Below are 19,573 nucleotides of genomic sequence, written 5' to 3'. Positions count from 1 at the left end.
AGTCTTATAATCCATGCCGTGCTCAATCTCAACCTCCATCGCTCCTCTCCAGGAACCCTGGATCCCTCTCAATCTTGCCCTCAAACTTGGTCCACCACGCCTGGAATGCCTTCAGCGGCACGGTATCTCCTGTACCCCAGCTCGTCAAGAAGTCGTAGCAGTTCTTGATAATCCTCTGCGCCAGCACCTTTGTCTCTACGCTCCTCTGCCCTCTAAGCACCAGCTCGTTGCCCTGGCCCATGTTCGGTGTTGCTGACGCCGCGGCATCCTGTGCCTTCTTCTCCGCCAAAGCTGCGGCGACTTGTTGCGCGGGCTCGACGGCGATCCCAAGAGCTAGCGGTGCGGTGCTGCCGTTTGACGCGTCCACTGAAACACCCTCGTCCACCATGGCATCGTCGCTGTCGCCTAGACCACCACCCGCGGGCCCACCAGCTTTCGCGTTCACTTTGAATATCGCGCTGGGCTTCTCGTTTGCGATCGCGCCGAGAAGCTTGAAGTCGGTCGTGCCGGGTAATTGCGCGTATACGGCGGCGGCGGTGCCATCTGGTAGTGTGACGCCTGGGAGCAGGAAGACGACAATGTGGGAGAATGACGGTTGCGAAGGAATCTGGAAGGCGAACTGGGTAGGCGATATCACGGAGGACGGCTCGGTTACGACAGGCCGACCTGAGATGATGACACCGACTGAAGACATGTTCGACGCGTCCGAGACCGCTCGTCTATAGGCGAAAGTTTACTCGAGATGCCAGTAAGGCTGCAAGCCGAATGACTACTTTGGCATGAGATTTTATTGGTGTAGCTGCCTTTGCGATATTTCGAGTAGCTTCGGCGTCATTCTTGGTCCAAGCTTCACCCCACGTCCAATGTCTCTTGAAATGCCAGTTGGTGATGGCAAAAAATCTTAATGTTCTAAATTTAGTTACTCCATGTGACTTCTGAACATCGCATGTCTATAGATTCGTAGTATCATATCTCCATCTCACATCCTGAATCCATGTGCAGCGCTGACCCACGCTTGGCCCATCAACTTGCTAGCTGTAATGAGAATCCTACTTCCACCCATCAATGCCTGGAACGAACGCACCCTCTCTTCTTCGCTCATCAGTATGAAACGCGGAAGACCAACGGCTGACACGGATTTTGCGGGAGGTGTAGGAGCCACTGGTACATTCAAGGGTTTTTGGAGCCACGCCACGATTGCCTGAGCAGCGAATGGGTTGAATCCCGCTCGACGAAGAAAGACCTCCCAGCTCGTCTCCTGAGCCATAGGCTTGATGTCGCCAATGTCCACTGAGCCATGGGGCAGTCCGTAGTTTGCCATCTCCATCACCGTGGAGCACGCGAGAGCCGTTTCTCCTCCGCGGACATACCGAACGACAACATCGCCCTCTAGTTTGCTAGCGAACTGCTCAAAAGTCTCGAGCGCCTCCGCATCGCGCGGGTCATCTGGCCGACTTGAACCCAATTCTTCCATCTCACGGCTCAGCCCCTCACTTACTAAAACCACCAATCTCTCGTACCGTAACTGAAGCGTAGCCACACGTTCCTTCACCAGTGATCTTTCTGGCTGCCCAGGGAGGGCTCTTTGTTTGACCTCCTGTAAAGTGGTAAAGATCAGGCCCGTGGATGGAGAGAGTATGATCTCGGCCTCGCCGGCTATGGAGTGCGGTAGTGTATAATCCCGATATACCATCTCTGCTTTTGGGTGCAGTTGTTCGATGTGTTTCAGTACTCCTCGCTGCTGTAGCAAGGACGAAGAGACCACGAAAGAGCAAGGTGCTAGATTGCTCGGAACGGTGGGCGGCAGTGGCTTGACGGTATGCGCCTGCTGGCCTTGGACTGCTGACTTGTGCGAAGCAGATCCTCTTGATTGGACTGGTAGATTGCACGCATTGGAATGAGCATGACCTTCCAAATCGGGTGCTTCTGTCCTATCAATCTTCACTGGCTCCACAGACTCTCCACGCGTCTTCATGAACTTGTGAAGAGCGGTCGACGCTGAAAATCCGCCAAACATCAGATCACCGCTCGCATCCATGGACCCTTGGAGTCCTTTGGAGGCGTGATCCATCTTCTTCGACCGGGTCCTTGAGGTCTGCACTGCCCCTCGTCCTCCGAAGTGGTGGCTCTGCTGCAAGCCCCTGGGCGGCTGGATTTGTGGGCGTACAGCCTGCTGTGAGGACGTCCGATAGCGGTGCTTTTCCTCCATCTCTTCCTCCATTTCCAACTTTCGCTTGCGTATCAAAGCTTCCATGTTCTGTCGCCCTTCATCTCCATTCGAATCTAGCTCTTCCTCGTCCTCGTCTTCGTCTAGGATCCGAAGCCCTTCGCGCTTCCACACCTGAGTGGAGCTGGTCGCAATATTGCCGTTTTCCACCTCAGCGATGATCCTAGTCATTTCTGATTCACCATGGAGTTTTTCTTCGAGGCTTGGAGCGAATACATTGGTATTGAGAAAGCCCCATTTCAACTCTCGCTCCGGGACCGAAAGTCCATGCCACGAAGATGCCGACTTCATGTCCTCATGCCTGATCCGTAGCATGAACCTCATTTGTGCTTGGAGTTCAGTATCATCAGGTCCATGTTTGCCACTACGCTGACTATACTCGTCCCATGGTGCAACAGGTAGTGAGAAGTCAGCGTCAGGTACATCCACTCTTACAATCGTGTCGGCGCCTGATAACTTCTCACTTTCAACCTTCTTCCTCGCTTCCTCAGCCAGGTCTTCGATTTCTTTGAAGAACTGGTCGGACTCAACGCTGGACTTTCCCTCACCAGTCATCACGTCTTGACCCCATGGCACGTACGAGCTATACTCATGTAGAGTGTCTGCAAAAGACACGGACTTCAGCTTCTTCGTTGGCGAAGTGGAAAATAGCGGTGGAGTAAGTGGGCCTTCTACTTTGAGATCTTCGGCTCGGCGTTTAAGTATGGGTAGGGTGGATACTTCGAGAGGATTGAAAGCGGCTGTGTGGGGAATATCGAGTAGCATTGAGTCGCTGCCGTCTGAGCCCTCAGGAAGCAGGGAATCCGCCGCCATGATTTGGTCGTGCAAAGCCTGTGCCTCAGCGGTGACCGAGCCACTACTGTCCGAAGCCAGTGGTAGACGATTTGCAGGTGAGGATGGTATGTAGGGTTTCATTGGCGGAGACAAAGGGAGCAACGGTGGCGTGACAGGCCGGATGATTGATTTCTGCATCGTTTAGCAGACGGACATCACCAAGGACTCTGCCTACCTGTTTCCGCATGGTACTTTCGGCTTCAATCTTTTCGCCATCTTCCGGTACATATGCGTCTCTGGTAGCTTCTTGCAGATATTCCAATACCTCCTTCGTGACGGCGAGTTTTTCGGCTTTGACTTGTGCATCGCACTGAGCAGGATAGGCGAAGTACTTGGCTGGCCATGTGAAGCCCTCGTCGTTCTGCTCTACCGTGATCTCGGAAGGTATTTGCAAGTTCTTAAAGTCTGGCACAGCTACACTGCCAAAGTTCAGCAAGTCGAGCTCATGGTCTGACTGCAACACAGGCAGCTCTTGTTTCAGATCGCGTATCCACATTCGGCTGCTGATGGCTGACGATTTGGTTGCATCAACTTCCTGGAGTGAATGCACTGCCTTTAGGAGTGATGCAGCTTCTTTATCCAACGTGAGCCTTTCCTTGATAAGCGTGCTGAGGGCAGTAGTGATGGCCGCGTCGGAGGGATCGTGAAGATGCTGATCGTAATCATCGCTTGCTGGCACCTCAAGTCTGCCAATGTGCAGCAACTCGGTCTCGTAGTTTATACAAGCGCCTTGCCTTCGCGCCCATTCGAGGATGCTCAACTCTTGCTCTTGCATTGTAGCTATACCGGGATTGTCGCATGGGCAATAATATCAATGTAATTCTTTGATCATGAGACCAGTGCGGAACGCGAGTCAAATTCAAGAGTTGCACCTTCCTCAACCCACACACTAGCGCCTGCACGTTATTTTGACCACGAGTCACATGCAAAGGCTTCATATGGTTTATTGATGTCTTCATTCATTATCTTGTGGCCACGCTGTGCCATGCTATGCTTTGGGTTGTCCCATATATTTTCAAGTGAATGTGCAAAGGATATCGAACTATGTACATGCGAGCAAACTGTACTTCCTTCTGCTAAGGATATGCGCTTATTTGGGGACTGGCTTCTGACCAAAACCAAGGGACTGGTTACCACCGTTGAAAGCGACGAGCTGCGCCTTGAACATGGTGTCGCCGTAGATCTGCAGACCTGCACCCTGGTTACCCTGTACACCACCGAAGCAGGTCGTGTTTGCTGCATCGACAGTGGCAAAGGTGATCTGGCTACCGGGGATCTTGGCCATGTAGGAGTCACCGATGGCGACGCTCATGTCGGGGAGAGTGGCGCCGCAGGGGTAGATGAAACCGCCGACCTGAGCGTTGAGCTGAGCACCCTGGACTTGCGAGTAGTATGCCTCAGCGACCTGCTGGTCAACAAGGAGGAGCGATGTGCCGGTGTCGGCAATGGCGTCGGAGCCTTGAGGGTTCTCGAACAGCTGGTCACCGACAGCGAACTTGGTAGAGCCAAACTGCCAGAAGCCAGTGTCGGCCTTGACGGGGATCCATGCCATCTCGCCTTCGAATTTGGTGGCGTCAATCTTGCCGAACTCGTACACACCGGTGCCATCTGGGTCGAGATCGGCAGTGAAGACGGGCATGTCTAGGTTAGGCATGACGTTGTCGAAGAAGGTCTTTGCAGGAGTCTTCTTGGTACCATCATTGACTAGTCATTGTTAGCACAACTCGATATGTACGGCATGTAGAAAACTCACCAGTGTTGAGGCTGGAGAACGCAAGACCAACAAGACCGTCAGTGTTGGTATCCTGGACGAAAGACTGAGACACCTGGTTTGCAAGCTCAACGGTCTGGCCCTCGACCTTGACACCTCCAATGGTGACAGTGTCAGTGCCAACAACACCAGCAGCGCCGGAACCATCACCGTAGCTGATCTTCCACTGAGAACCGGTTGTGGCCTTGAAAGTGGTAGACTTGGACGCGTCAAAAGCAGTGTGCTGACCAATCAGCTGCGGGTCGAGTTCGGTACTGAACATCCAGCTGGGCAAGAGTTAGTAAAGTGCATTGCATGAACGCATGGTAGGTGTGAGCTTACAGATCGGAGGAGCCAGAGTCGAAGTCCAAGTTCAGGGTCTGACCACCAACATCGACAGGCGACAAGAACAGAGCGGCGTTTTCCTCGGGGTTAGCCGCAACAGTACCGGTGGTGTTGCCGCCAGTAGCAGCAGCAGCGGCCGCGGTCACGTTTTGGCTCTGCTTGGTGAAGGAAATGAATCCCTCCTTGACCATAAAGTCTTCCTTGACCTTGAAGTTGTACTTCCTGAACACCTTCCTCATGGCAGCAGCGCCATTGGGTCCGGTAGGATGAGCCCTGTTGATTTGCCTAGGAACTTTGAAGGAACGTTTTTGGAGACCCCTCTTGCGTGCAGGGGCGGGAACGGCTAGCACAACGGCCGCCAAAAGAGTGACGAAAAAGAGGAATCGTAGGGAGAACATGTTGAGCTAATGCTGACCGGCAGCCGGACTGGAAGAACCTGTCGTTTGGAAAGAAGGGAATGGTTAAAGAAAGAAAAGTACGAAACGAAACGACTTCCTCGAAAGAAACAGAACAGAAGGCTCGGCCTGATGGTAGTCCACGGTTCTCAAGGAGTGTGCGAGGAGAGTGCTTTTAAAGAAGGAACGTCTACGCGACCAACGATGTAGAGAGTGTGAAACTTGAGGAAGATGAAACCAGTGCCTGCAATCCGAACCGATACCGACGCATAATGAAAGATCTGGGAGCGCTAACTCGACACTCACGGCCAAGCTGAGATCCACGCGGCAGCAGACAAAACGCTACGCGTGCTGCATTGACGATGATCCATGGGGAACATCAAGCCTAGCTCCTGTCAGGTTTTCAGGCACAAAAATCTAGAAGCCAGTCTGGGTGGCTACTAAACGTGCAAAACGGGGACTATGGGTCTAGTGGGCGCGCTATGATTGGCCGAGACGCATTTCGAGCCTCATCGGAGAGGTATCGATAAGGGGATGGGGTCGTTACGCGTCCAGCTTGACACCGTCGAAGAAATGTGGAGAGAGCTAGCAGCAGGCATGGCATCGACTGCAGGTACGTTTCAGTACCGTGGTACCAGCCAACGTCGGAGTCGCACAAGAGGCTCCCTTACGGCAGACATGGCTTGCGTACGGTGGTGGTACTAGAGAGTTGTTTCTGTCAGCCACCTCATTTCAGTCGTTGACGGTCTGCTACGTTGGGAGCGTATGCCTCTTTCTGCCGAGTCGCCTGAAGTTGATGACGCGCGGTTATGCCGTCAGCGAGCATGAACGGATGAGCTGACGAAGCCGCGGGAGTAGTGTTTCGCAATGCCAAGACCAGACAAGCTAACTGGGCGTCGTCGCAAGGATGAAACAAAGGGCCCGCCAGCCCGCAACTTGAGAAGAAGCAGCCGGCGGATAAACCTCTCCATCTCGCTCGCGTATCCGAAATGTCAGACAAGCAACCGGGGCGAAGCTTAACTGTCATGTTGCGGCGTCGGATGAGCGCTTTCTCCAGAACCAACCAACCCGATGTGGCTCTTCCAAAACATGCTCCATGACGGCAAACATGCTTCATCGCAGTTTGGCGCCACTTGTCTCGGCAAGCAAACAGGCTGGGCATCCGTCGATGCGAAGTTCGTGTTTCGAATCTCACAGCAAGGTGTTTGTCAGACTGGTACGACAATTTCCTCATCTGCAAGCCGTCGTGCCTAGGGACGAATAGCCAACCTCAGGCATGCGTAGACGACTGGGCTTCTCCACTCTGTATTTTGGTACAGTCACAAAAAGGAGACGGTGCAAAGCATAAAGAGAGTCCGCGTGGCTAGGCGTTAGTTGGAAAAAGCAGCCGCGTTCCCTGCCTCTGCTCAAGCGAGTGGCGTCGAGAGAGAACCGCAAGTGCACGGGCTACTCCCGGGAGGGCACGAACATGTTGACACTGACAGGCGGAATCGCTGCATGAAATCAATGCGTATATTCGAATATTGAATGGGGCGCTTTTGTTCTATCATAAAGTGATGTCCTTGCTATATCGTCGACGCGCCACCAGAGGCCCATCCATCACCTGGGCCTGGCCGCCAGAGCCGTCTACTCTCGGATAACTCCTATACTGCCAGCTCTCTGGTCCTCCGCTCTGCTCCGACTATGCAACGGACACATGGCAACTAGGCGACGACTACACGCAAGACTGGTGCTGCATGTCCGAGTCCATCGGCGTCCAACCCCTTGGCATGGACTTTGTACTCCGAACATCGGCCTACCGCAGAACGCGATGCGTGGCGTCCCGATAGCATTGCATGGCTAAATGTTGATCCTCAGGGGGTTTCATCCAAGCAGCTCAACATCCAGACCGATAGCCCTCATGAAGAGGTTCACATTTGCTGTGCGTGCGCTTGCCATGTCAGCAGGTAGGGCCTTGCTAACAGAGACCGTTTCCATGACGCGGTCCTTGACGCCCAGCACCAAACGCTGTTGCTGCTCGGGACTGGCGCCCACACCCATTGCAGCCAAGAACTGCCAGATGTACATGTCGTCCGTGTCGTTGATGCTTCCGGGGAACAGGTAAGGAAGAACGGGCTCAATGACGTCGAACAGACGGTTGTAAAGCCCCGTCCACTGTTGCCAATCGGTCACCATCTCTGGAGCCGACTGCTTAAGAAGCTCCGCACGGGATATGAGGAACGTAAGAAGCGTAAGACCAATTCTGCTACGAGCCACAACATGGAGGTTGGTGCGGTCCAAGACAAGGCCAAGAAGCCCGATGACAATGTTCAATGGCGCCTCGGAAATGTGTGCGTGGATGGGTGACATGACGGTTTGAGAGAAAAGGTCAACCTCTTCTCGGATGGCTGCGCTCAAAGGCTCTTCAGGCGTAGCGATGGCATGGCCAACCACAGAGAGAGCATCTAGATGGACGACAATCATGGTGACAACGGTGATGCGCTCCTGCTCGTTGATGTGTCGGAACAGGCGCGGAATCACCTTCTTTCCCTTGGCATGCGAAAGGATGGAGATGAAGGGATGCGGTGTGCTAGTTATTGTTAGCGAGAAAAGGTCTCGTGGGGTGCCAAACATACCTGGGGTTGATGGGCTCCATGATCTTGGTGTTCAGCCAGAGTTGCTGGTGGAGAGCCTCAATCTTCGATCGCCACTCCATGTGCGCCTGGATGGCTTCAGGGGGGCTACCTTCTTGGATCGGAGGCGGCATTGCGCGCTCGTGGTCTTCCATTTGCATGAGTGTCTTGTACACAGCCTCGATGTTGCGGAGAGCCTCCTTGCGATCCGCGATGGAAGACTTGTGGTTCTTTGGCAGCTTGTCGTTGTTTTCCGTTCGCTTGAGGTTGAGCAGCGGTCGCGGGGTCTTGGAGTTGCTAAAGGCAATCTTTCCTAGGCTGCCTTCCACAACGAGCTGTCTAGCCTTTGGTCTCGCTTTGGCGGCCTCGACTGCTCGCTGGATCTGCTGCTCCATGCGCTGCATGTGGTTGTCGCCTCCTCGGCCTTGTCTGCGGTTGCCAAACCTGTTGTTGGTCTGGAACAGATATGTCTGAGCAAATTGGCTTGCTGGCTGCTGCGGGTTTTGACGTGGAGCACCCCGAATTTGGGTGAAGACCTGGTAGTAAAAGTCCTCAGCAATAGCTGCCTCGGGCCCTCTCTCCTCCAAGTTGCCAGTCGCAGTCATCAACTGCTGCAGCTGGATCCGGGTGATGAAGTTCTTGTCCTGTGGCGTCATGAGGCCGTTGTCCTTTGCTAGCAGAGCAATCTTGTGGTTCCGTTTGGCCCGCTTGGCATCTTCTTCTAGGAAGGCTGCACGCTCGGCCTCGGATAGCTGCAGAAGTTGCTCGGGGTGGGTAATGACCATTCCGGGGAACGATGGACCCCGGTTGTGTCCCGCAGGGATCCCGCGACCGGCTTGAGGACCCTGTTGAGGGTTCTGAACCATCGGCTGGCCTTGACCGGACAGACGGTTCGGGTTCTGCAAGATCTGTCGAGGCTGGGTAGGCGGACCCTGAGCCTGTGCCTGAGATGGCGCCTGGCGCTGCTGCTGCGCGCCGGGTTCGTTGGACTGAGGCCTTTGTCGCTGCAGGATGGTGGGCTGTTGGGGCGGCTGAGACCGGACGGGTTGATCAGGGAGCTCTGCACGAGCCTGCTGCTGTTGTTGTCTGACCGGCTGCTGTTGCTGCTGAGGCCTTTGCAGAATCTGCGGCGCAAACTGTCCTGGCATACCTCCAGCAGGCATACCGGGATACTGAGGCTGCTGTTGCGGGAAATGCTGCTGCGGGTACTGCTGTTGCTGCGCATATCCTGGGAAGCCCGGAGGTGGCGCATGTTGGACTGGAGGAGTGCCTATGGATTGAGCACGCATCATGGCCTCGACCTCCTCCATGCTCATGGCCTTCCTCGTGGGCGCGGGCTGCTGCGAAGCGGCGGGGGGCTGGGGTGACGGCTGTCTCTGCGCAGCTGGCTGCTTCGGCTTGAGGCCCCAAATATCGGCGCGCGCCTCCAGCTGGGGAATGTACTCGGGATCCTTGTAGCTCTCATAGCCAGTTCGGTTGGGCTTGGACGCCTGTGGGACGGGCGGTCTCTGCTGGTACTGTTGGGGCTGCTGCTGCTGTTGCTGGTATTGCTGCTGCTGGGGGTACTTCTGGCGAGCCTGGTACAGCATCTGCTCCTCCTGCAGGGTGCTTGACACCATGGAGGTCTGGCCAGCAAAGTCGAAGTGTTTCCCAACAGACTGCTGCGTGGCCGGGCCGCCGCCAAAGGTGTCGTCGTTGAGGTCATCGGCATCGTCGTCTAGCTGGTCGCCCAGGCCGTCGTACGTCTCCTCGAAGTCGATGCTGTGTTGGGGGTAAGCGGGAGCTGTGGGCTATATTGGACGCGACCTACACATCGTCATCGGCTGCCCCTCCACCCAGGGCAGCGAAGGCGTCGTGCTGGCCGAACCCGGGGGCATTGGAGGCGTGGCCGCGGTCCCTCGGCAGGTTGGTGTCGAAGCCGAAGAAAGACATGGTGGGCGGTGCCCGGTCGGGTGGATGCTCTGGCTGGTGTTCTTATGCCTGGGGCGAGGTGATATTTGACACGCGAAAGTGGTGACGTTTGGCTAGGGCAGAGGCAGATTGGCTGGGCGGCGGTCGCATCGGCGCAATCACGAACGAACGGCGGTCGATGTGGACACTGCAGGTTCCGAAAGCGGTCGCAGCGTACAGAGACTGGGACGGTGGTCGTGGTCGGTGGGCGAGGTGGTGCTGCGACCCAGGTTGGCTGTGTTCGCGTCTCCGTCCCAATTGGCGGCAAGTCCCGCCCTTACCCAAAGAAAGCAAGAAGCCCTCGTAACCCTGCGAACTGGCTTCTGGGCGAATCAGCCACACTTGACCACTTTACCACGGCGCCCCGACACGACCACTCCTTTTACTTTCTTCCACCTGTATTTTCTTCTCCCCACCGCCCTCCTTCACCTCGACTCCGTCCTCGATCTCACCTGCTGATGCGCATGCCCCGCGTCTCAGATCCGTTCGTTTCCCTATAAACCGTTTCCGGGGAAGACACGCGCCGAGTGTCCGGCACCGCCATCTGGGCTACGCTTCACGCCTTCACCCACGCCCACGCCTACGCCTCCCCCACACTTGCACTGTCGCATTGAGCAGGCAAAGTGGAGGGCCCCAACCCCGCTAAACACAAGCACCCGTCTGAGCAGCAGCCTCAGGGCCGGAACGCCATGGCCGGCAGCCAGCGGTACATCCGCTACATCGTCTTTGCGGTAGTGGTACGTACTGTCAACGTGTAATGATTACCCACGCAGCCATTGACTCTCTGCAGGCTCTCGTCCTCCTCTACTTCATCGGCTCCTCCTCGTCTGTGCCTTCTGCAAGCTGGCCAGTCTACCAGGACACAAAGTCGCCCGCGACTCCCCAGGGCAATGCTCCCGTCGCCAGCGATGACGTCCAGCAGGTCACGACTCCTACCACGCCCAACCAGCAGAAGCTCCCACCCGCCACTATCCCCGGCGACCGCATGAACGCAACTTTTGTCACCCTCGCCCGTAACTCCGACGTCTGGGAGATTGCCGAGTCCATCCGCCAAGTCGAAGACCGCTTCAACCGCAAGTTCAACTACGACTGGGTCTTCCTCAACGACGACGACTTCAGCGACGAGTTCAAGAAGGTCACCACTGCGCTCGTGTCCGGCACCACCAAGTACGGCAAGATTCCCACGGAGCATTGGTCCTTCCCCGAATGGATCGACCAGGACAAGGCCGCTAAGGTTCGCGAGACCATGAAGGAGAAGAAGATCATCTACGGCGACTCCATCAGCTACAGGCACATGTGCCGCTACGAGTCTGGCTTCTTCTTCCGCCACCCCTTGATGCTCGACTACGAGTGGTACTGGCGTGTCGAGCCCAGCGTCAAGCTCTACTGCGACATCAACTACGACACCTTCAAGTTCATGGCCGAGAACAAGAAGAAGTACAGCTTCACTCTCAGTCTCTACGAATACGTCGAGACCATCCCCACCCTCTGGGATGCCACCAAGAACTTCACCAAGCACTACCCCCAGCACATCGTCAAGGACAACGCCATGAAGTTCCTCAGTGACGACGGCGGCGAGACCTACAACCACTGCCATTTCTGGTCCAACTTCGAGATTGGCAACCTCAACTGGCTCCGTTCCGACGCATACATTGACTTCTTCACCTCTCTTGACCACGCAGGCGGTTTCTTCTACGAGCGATGGGGCGATGCCCCCGTACACTCCATTGCCGCAGGTCTGCTACTACAAAAGGACGAGATCCACTTCTTCAACGACATTGCCTACTACCACGTCCCCTTCACGCATTGCCCGACCGGTGAGCAATACCGCCTCGACCACAAGTGCTCTTGCAACCCCAAGGACAACTTTGACTGGAATGGATACAGCTGTACGTCTACCTACTACAACGATAATAATCTATGCTTACAAAGTCACAGGCACATCCCGCTTCTACGAAATGCAAGGCATGGAGAAGCCAGCAGGGTACGAAAAGGAGCAGTAATAAGTGCTCAATCTCACTTCAGTCCTACTTCAATCTGACACCTTGATTTCATCTATCGCTCTTGGCACACTAGTCTGACTGTTGGTCAAGTGCACCCCTTTCGACGTCAGCCAAGGTTTGGCGTGTGCTGAAAATTGTCTTCTTCGTTCTCGCAATTCTGACTCTACTTGGGACATGCATTGCAAGAGGGCGGCGACCTAAAGGGCGCTTTCTCGATCAAGGAAAATCTTCGTTGCCCAAGTGGCATTCGTAGGGACAATCAAAACCATATCGGTGTATATGTTGGGTTTGGCGTTGGTAGCGGGGATTGTTGTTGGCTACGTTTGGCAGGATTGGCGGCCACCTATGTATTGTCTTGTTGAACCAATGTTACTTGTGTAGTTGACGATTCTAGACTAATGACGGCCTCGTTCATTTGCGGAAATTAGATATGAGTGTTGGTTCTTGATAGACCATTTGTATGTGCCTCAATCACCCCTTGTCGGCTTGCACTTCCAAGTACGGAAGCGTGTAACTGGTTTGAAAACGAAGAACATGTGCGCCAGGAGGCAACGTTAAAGTCGAATCTAGTTCATTTGCACGCTTATATCATCATGCTCGCTAAGAACGCTCATACATAAAGTCAAAACATTAGCCCGCGTTTTCACAGGACGTCAAATGCTCAGTCATTGTAGTTGACAACACCGCTTCCATCCTTGTTCGCCCTCGGGACTCCGTACTTCTCGCTCAGCTCTTCTTCTTGCGACTTGCTCTTTGGGTCGAGATACGGTCGTTCAGCACGGACGGTTACGCGGACTGCGTGTCGGCGGTGGGGTGCGAAGCCATAAGTAGCGGAGTGGTTCTGCTGCGTGTCAGCACATGTCAGTCAACAGGAAGAATTCAACATACTGTGACCCTGTTATCCCAGAACGCTACATCACCCTCGTTCCACTGGAACCTAGCATGAACCTCTGGGCTGGTTGCGATAATCTCAGTCAAAAAACTGATGATGTGATCCGACTCCGTCTTTGGTACACCGACAATCTTTGTCACGAAGCCTGGGTTAAAGAAGATACTCTTCCAGCCCGTGACAGGGTTTGTTCGGATGAGTGGGTGTTCGGTGGTGACAGGGTCGCGGCGTACAGTTCGTCCCAGATCGCGTGAGCCCTGGGCTTGGAGCTCGGCCGAGTGTAGGGCAGTGAGGCCCTCAAGGTACTTTTGCATGTGCGGCGATAGCATATCGTAAGCTGCGTATTGCGAAGACCAGAGTGTGTCTCCACCACCGCCACGAGGTGGGCCAGTGAGGACTTTGAGGGAGGTGTAGGAAGGAGGCTGCAGTTCGTATGTTACCTGACTGTGTTAGCGAACTCGAGTCACTCGCAATGGTTTAATTCTTACATCAGAGTGCCAGAGGAACGACGGTGTGAACAACGCCCTCAGGTCTGGGCTGTCCTCGCCGGTGTAGATAACATGGACGTCTTCCAAACCCTCGCGCTTCGGCACACCAGTTGTAGCATGCTTGTGGAGCTCACCAAAGTACTTGCCAAGCTCCCTTTGCTCGTCGATGCTGAAGTTCTTCTGATTCCGGAAGAACACCACACCACGCGTAGCAATCAGTCGGGCAAGGTCGTTCTTCTGAGCATCTGTGAGGTTTGCTAGATCAACACCGTGCACCTCGGTGCCAATCTTTGGGTTGTAGTCGAAGACGTCTGTGGCGGTTGCGAGGAGGTTCTTGAAGTTTGGATCGCCTAGTTGGCCTTTGTCGGCGTAGGGGATCTCAGTGTAGGCTGGCCATGTGATGGTGGGGAAGTGTGGCCGAAGGTCTTCGTATTTGTAAGGAACAGCATGCTTCTTGACAGTTGTGCGACCAGGAACGTAGCTGTGGACGTTGCTAGACTTTGATGTGGAGAGGGATGTGGATGTAGCGGTAGGCTGGTACTGGGGTTCGACGAGTCCGGGCGCCATGATTGTTACCGGGGTTCAGGGAAGAGACCGTAGGGGATGCAAGTACTTTGCAGTCTATCGCGGCAAGGTATGCGTACTTGAGGAGACGTGACCCGTATGCAAGAGGCAGGTATGGCAAGACAATGGAGGAAACAATAGATGCTTGTAAGGAGCTGAACTCAATCTATGAAGAGAGGATATGCTTGGGCGAGGTCTATAGGACTGGTAGATGATAGTTAGATATCCAGAGAGTAGAGGCGGCCCTTATAAGTAATACATTTGAGCGGTATACGTGCGATTCATATCACTGTCAGTGACTACTTGCCGCATCGGGACGATTGCGCCATCGCACACAATTCAGCCGATCACCCTGACGCTGAGCCGCAGGACACTAACATCGAGATGCAACGACACACGATCAGGGTAGTCAAGAAATATACTGCTCGCGCTGCAGGCTGAGAGTTGCGAGGTAGATATACAGAGTGTATTCGAGCGGCACGACCTGACCGTATTTCTCTGCGTTCGGCCTGTTTTCTCATCCTTGCTATGATCCGTGATACTAAAAGCATGCCTCCCATCGTATTGGCAGTAGTTGTAGCAGGTGGTATGTTGGAGCTGGAGTAAGATCGACGCTAGCGAGATGATGCAATCTGACGCGATTCGGCGCTCTGAATTCAACATCGCAGTGCTCGGACCACATTCCAGGGCCAACAATCGTCCGATGACATGGGAACAGCAAGCGGAGGAATTTCTGCCCCTCACTCTTGTTTTTCCTCGATGTAGTGGACAGGGATTTGGCCATGCTCTCAAATGTTGGTTGGGTTGTAGAGTTGACTGTGGGTCAGCCAGGCTCTGGAACGTTGATCTTGTGGCTGCACGATCAACGGCATCGTAGCAGCTTATGTGGACAACTCCAGCTCTTACAGCCTGCTCCGCGAACAAAGTCGTTTTCTGGGTTGTATTTCCCGGGAGTCACTTCTTGAAAGAACATTCTCGCTCGAACGCTGCAACATCCAACGCCAGTACTCCATGCACACCGCCTCTTAAGCCCACTGACATCTGGTAACCCTTCACAAGACCCTGTTATCACTTGTATCGATGCTCAATGCAGTCCTCAGTCCATCGACTTGGGTCCGAGAAAAGGTATGGGAACGCCATTTAGATTCATGAACTGGATCGAGACTCCGCGCAACTCTCGTCCAGCTTCCGCCCGAGTCGCTGGAGCACCACTATCGGGAGTGCTTGAATTGACCTCGTTGCGCGGTGCAGTCAAGCCTGCCTGTTCGAATTTAGGACTCCAGTAGGGGTGGGTGCCCTTGTGGATCCGCCATAGTTCGTAGTTGGCAAAGATAAGGAGGATTGTGGACGTGATGGGCGTGCGCGAGATGTTATGGTATATACGTGTGGAACTCATCGTGACGTGTGGCAGAGTGGAGGTTATGGTCTAGCACGACTGGAAGAGTACGCAACGTGCTTGAGAACTTGGGCGTCGGTGGCTCGAGTGAGATAAGATGTCGTCTCGGAGTCTGGCGAGCAGTGAGTGGCTGCAGCGCGCGGGGGCAGCCTAGCGCGAAATCGCCGCCGAGCCGCATCAACTTTCTTGACGATCTACAGCTCCGTCCATTCACTCAGTCTTTCCCCAGCGGTGGAGGATTAGTCGTCGCATACCGATTTGGCGCGACATTCTGAAAGTGCACAACCCGTCAGCCCCTTTGCGACTACTGCGCCATCGTCTGTGAATACGCCTCGCCTACACGAAGAACGCGCGCCGCGAAGGCCCAAACCGTAGCCATGGACGATCTCGCAAACCTCGAGTTCCTGTCGCTCGTCTCGAAAGTCACATCCGAAATTCAGAACCATGTCGGTGTATCTGACAAGACGCTTGCCGAGTTCGTCATCGATCAACATGCGAAATGCAAAGGCGTCACAGACTTCAAGAACCAGCTGGAGGCCATGGGCGCCGAGTTCCCCCAGAGTCTGGTCGAGAGCATCGACCGTCTTATCCTGACGCTTCACCCAAAGTACAAGAACAAGGGCGCAAACGGGAAAGAATCTGGCGCAAACGGAGAGGATGGCGGCGATGCGACAGACCGGAAAACGCGCGTCTTCAAGGGCCTGGCGATTCCCGACAAAGACGTGGACTACGAGGTAGCAGACGAGGAGTCTGAGAAGGATGCGCCGCAAGTCGACGCGCTGGACGACACATTTGCGATGCTGGAGGGTCTGGCAGGGAAGGCGCCAAGCAGCAAGCCCAAGGAGAGGTCGCGGAAAAGAAGCATGAGCCCATACGACAGCGACGACGACATGAGCAGGAGCAAGCGACACAGGCGGAGGGATAGGTCATACTCTCGCTCGCGGTCCAGGAGTCCGCGGCGAGGGAGGCAACAGAACGACGAGCTAGTCTTCGAAGATGAATTCGGGCGTACGCGCACCGTCAAACCGAACAACAAGCAACGAAGCCGCAAGAAGTACCGCGACGAAGATCTCGACGAGTTCCGACGGCCACCCACTCCCGAGCTCGACGACGAGCCTGTGCTATACAAAGTATACGATGGCAAGGTTACAGGCGTCAAGGATTTTGGCTGCTTCGTCAACCTGCAAGGTGTCAAAGGCAAGGTCGACGGGCTGGTGCACGTCACGCAGATGATGGAAGGGCGAGTCAACCACCCATCCGATCTCGTGTCGAGATGGCAAGAAGTCAAGGTCAAGGTCATCAAGAATGAGAACAACAGGATTTCGCTGTCGATGAAAGAGGTGGACCAACGGACGGGTCAAGATCTCGCTCCCGGCAAACGCATAGCATCCTTTGGAACAGGCGCAAACTCTCAGGGACTCGGGGGAATACCAGGCTTTGACAGTGCAGTGCCAATCGTAGAGGATGGCTTCAACAGTCGCAAGAATGGTATGCGGAAGCGCATGACGTCTCCAGAACGGTGGGAAATCAAACAGCTCATTGCTTCTGGCGTGATACCGAAATCAGACTATCCCGACATCGACGAGGACTTCAACGCGCACATCAACGGCGAGGGTGGCTTCGAAGAAGAGGAGGATGTTGACATTGAAGTTCGTGAGGAGGAGCCGCCCTTCTTGGCTGGCCAGACCAAGCAATCACTGGAGCTTTCACCAATCCGGGTTGTCAAGGCGCCCGATGGCTCGCTCAATCGCGCTGCGATGGCTGGTGATACACTGGCAAAGGAACGCCGCGACCTCAAACAACAAGAAGCCCAAGAGAAGGCCGCAAAGGAGGCTGCGAACGTCGACTTGAGTAGTCAGTGGAATGATCCCATGGCTCAACAACGACAGTTTGCAAGCGACCTGCGCAACACTCGAACGAATGAGCCCAGCCAGGCCCTGCCGGAATGGAAGAAGATCTCCACGAACAGCAAGGAAACCTCGTTCGGCAAACGTACAAACATGAGCATCAAGGAGCAGCGAGAGTCACTGCCTGTGTTCAAATTCAGGAACCAGCTTCTTGAGGCTGTCGCAACCCATCAGATTCTGATTGTCGTCGGTGATACTGGATCTGGAAAGACCACACAGATGACCCAGTATCTGGCTGAAGCTGGCTATGGTAACGAGCTGGTTATCGGATGTACTCAGCCCAGGCGTGTAGCAGCTATGAGTGTTGCCAAGCGTGTTGCTGAAGAGGTTGGCTGCGCTCTTGGTAACGAGGTTGGCTACACCATTCGATTCGAAGACAAGACTTCACCCGACACCCGCATCAAGTACATGACGGACGGTATCTTGCAGCGTGAGATTCTGTTGGATCCCATGCTGTCAAAGTACAGCTGTATCATGCTTGACGAGGCCCACGAACGCACAATTGCCACAGACGTCTTGTTCGGACTGCTGAAGAAGACGCTCAAACGACGCCCGGACATGAAGCTTATAGTGACCAGTGCCACCCTCGATGCCGACAAGTTCTCTGAATACTTCTACAAGTGTCCTATATTCTCGATTCCAGGTCGAACCTTCCCGGTAGAGGTCATGTACAGTAAAGAGCCGGAGTCTGACTACCTGGACGCGGCGCTGGTCACGGTCATGCAGATCCACTTGACGGAGCCAGCTGGTGACATTCTGCTCTTCCTGACAGGTAAAGAGGAGATTGACTCTTCCTGTGAGATTATCTCAGAGCGCATGAAAGCCTTGGGTCCGAACGTCCCGGAGTTGATGATTCTGCCCATCTACGGTGCCTTGCCGTCTGAGGTAGCCTCTCGTATCTTCGAGCCCGCCCCCAATGGTACCCGTAAAGTCGTCATCGCCACCAATATCGCCGAGACCAGTCTGACTATAGACGGCATCTACTACGTCGTTGACCCGGGTTTTGTCAAACAAAGTTCGTATGATGGAAAGCTGGGAATGGACCGTCTACAGATCACCCCCATCTCGCAAGCCCAGGCTCGTCAGAGGAGTGGACGAGCAGGTAGGACAGGACCAGGAAAGTGTTTCCGTCTGTACACCGAGGCCGCGTTCCAGAATGAGATGTTGCCGACTACTATTCCGGAGATCCAGCGTCAAAATTTGTCGAACACGATTTTGATGCTCAAAGCGATGGGCATCAACGACCTCCTGCACTTTGACTTTATGGATCCACCGCCTACGAACACCATGTTGACTGCCTTGGAAGAGTTGTATCAGCTGGGCGCGCTGGACGACGAAGGTCTGCTGACGCGTCTCGGTCGACAGATGGCAGACTTCCCGATGGACCCGTCCCTTTCAAAGTCACTCATCAAATCTGTCGACCTTCAGTGCTCAGACGAGATTTTGACCATTGTGGCCATGATCAGCGCAACCCAAAACGTTTTCCACCGTCCGCGTGACAAGCAACAACAGGCCGACCAGAAGAAGCAGAAGTTCAACGACCCCTCTGGCGATCACATAACCCTTCTCAACGTGTACAACGGCTGGAAGCAGGGAGGATTCAGCACGCCATGGTGCCATGAGAACTTTGTCATGCCGAAGAACATGCAGCGCGTGCGCGACGTTCGAAATCAGTTGCTGCAGATTATGGCACGACACAAACATCAGGTCGTGTCGTGTGGCCGCAACACGATCAAGGTCCGACAAGCTCTGTGTTCAGGCTTCTTCCGCAACTCGGCGCGCAAAGACCCTGCCGAGGGCTACAAGACGCTTGTTGAGGGCACACCAGTCTACCTTCATCCCTCTTCTTCACTGTTTGGCAAGCCTGCTGAACACGTTATATACCACTCTCTTGTCGAGACGACGAAGGAGTATATGCATTTCTGCAGTGCTATCGAGCCAAAGTGGCTTGTCGAAGCGGCGCCGACGTTCTTCAAGGTTGCGCCAACGGACAGACTGAGCAAGAGGAAGAAGGCCGAGAGGATACAGCCTTTGCACAACAAGTTTGCAGGTGAAGATGACTGGAGATTGAGTGCACAGAGGAGGGCTGGTAGGGGCGGTGGTGGAACATGGGGTTAATCTTAGCGGTTTGACGATAGTTTGTGTATGATACCTTTTGACAGTAATTGAGATCTGTAGGACGCTGAAATCCATCCACTGATGCTGCACGTATA

The 19,573-nt window shown here is 54.5% G+C and overlaps 7 protein-coding genes across 7 annotated transcripts; 2 read left to right on the top strand and 5 right to left on the bottom strand.

The window, feature by feature from the left end:
• CC77DRAFT_95998 (hypothetical protein) lies at positions 1-925 on the bottom strand. The gene has a single exon (XM_018535593.1). The coding sequence runs from the start codon at positions 692-694 to the stop codon at positions 29-31; it is 666 nt and encodes a 221-aa protein (XP_018385499.1). The 5' UTR covers positions 695-925; the 3' UTR covers positions 1-28.
• Positions 926-979: 54 nt separating this feature from the next.
• CC77DRAFT_1094977 (hypothetical protein) lies at positions 980-3,836 on the bottom strand (the record flags this gene model as incomplete). Its single annotated transcript, XM_018529768.1, has 2 exons — positions 980-3,193; positions 3,237-3,836. The coding sequence occupies 2 exons, from the start codon at positions 3,834-3,836 to the stop codon at positions 980-982; spliced, it is 2,814 nt and encodes a 937-aa protein (XP_018385498.1).
• A 315-nt stretch (positions 3,837-4,151) lies between these two features.
• On the bottom strand, positions 4,152-5,395 carry CC77DRAFT_936716 (aspergillopepsin A precursor; the record flags this gene model as incomplete). The annotated part of the gene is made up of 3 exons (XM_018534511.1): positions 4,152-4,765; positions 4,815-5,098; positions 5,154-5,395. The coding sequence occupies 3 exons, from the start codon at positions 5,393-5,395 to the stop codon at positions 4,152-4,154; spliced, it is 1,140 nt and encodes a 379-aa protein (XP_018385497.1).
• A 1,651-nt stretch (positions 5,396-7,046) lies between these two features.
• On the bottom strand, positions 7,047-10,342 carry CC77DRAFT_1020621 (hypothetical protein). Its single transcript, XM_018525090.1, has 3 exons — positions 9,974-10,342; positions 8,167-9,924; positions 7,047-8,120 (listed from the first exon to the last, which is right to left on the bottom strand). Exons 1-3 carry the CDS (start codon positions 10,093-10,095, stop codon positions 7,415-7,417), a joined length of 2,586 nt encoding a protein of 861 aa, XP_018385496.1. The 5' UTR covers positions 10,096-10,342; the 3' UTR covers positions 7,047-7,414.
• On the top strand, positions 10,343-12,345 carry CC77DRAFT_1020620 (glycolipid 2-alpha-mannosyltransferase). The gene is made up of 3 exons (XM_018525089.1): positions 10,343-10,850; positions 10,904-12,002; positions 12,052-12,345. The coding sequence occupies exons 1-3, from the start codon at positions 10,803-10,805 to the stop codon at positions 12,114-12,116; spliced, it is 1,212 nt and encodes a 403-aa protein (XP_018385495.1). The 5' UTR covers positions 10,343-10,802; the 3' UTR covers positions 12,117-12,345.
• Positions 12,346-12,465: 120 nt separating this feature from the next.
• Positions 12,466-14,228, bottom strand: CC77DRAFT_95573 (TauD-domain-containing protein). Its single transcript, XM_018535485.1, has 3 exons — positions 13,494-14,228; positions 13,005-13,445; positions 12,466-12,957 (listed from the first exon to the last, which is right to left on the bottom strand). Exons 1-3 carry the CDS (start codon positions 14,058-14,060, stop codon positions 12,778-12,780), a joined length of 1,188 nt encoding a protein of 395 aa, XP_018385494.1. The 5' UTR covers positions 14,061-14,228; the 3' UTR covers positions 12,466-12,777.
• Positions 14,229-15,660: 1,432 nt separating this feature from the next.
• On the top strand, positions 15,661-19,551 carry CC77DRAFT_1020618 (P-loop containing nucleoside triphosphate hydrolase protein). Its single transcript, XM_018525088.1, has one exon. The coding sequence runs from the start codon at positions 15,831-15,833 to the stop codon at positions 19,476-19,478; it is 3,648 nt and encodes a 1,215-aa protein (XP_018385493.1). The 5' UTR covers positions 15,661-15,830; the 3' UTR covers positions 19,479-19,551.
• Positions 19,552-19,573: the final 22 nt, after the last annotated feature.

Source organism: Alternaria alternata, assembly GCF_001642055.1.
Source record: "Alternaria alternata strain SRC1lrK2f unplaced genomic scaffold CC77scaffold_11, whole genome shotgun sequence".
Taxonomy (NCBI): domain Eukaryota; kingdom Fungi; phylum Ascomycota; class Dothideomycetes; order Pleosporales; family Pleosporaceae; genus Alternaria; species Alternaria alternata.
This window is presented reverse-complemented; position numbering and strand designations above follow the sequence as displayed.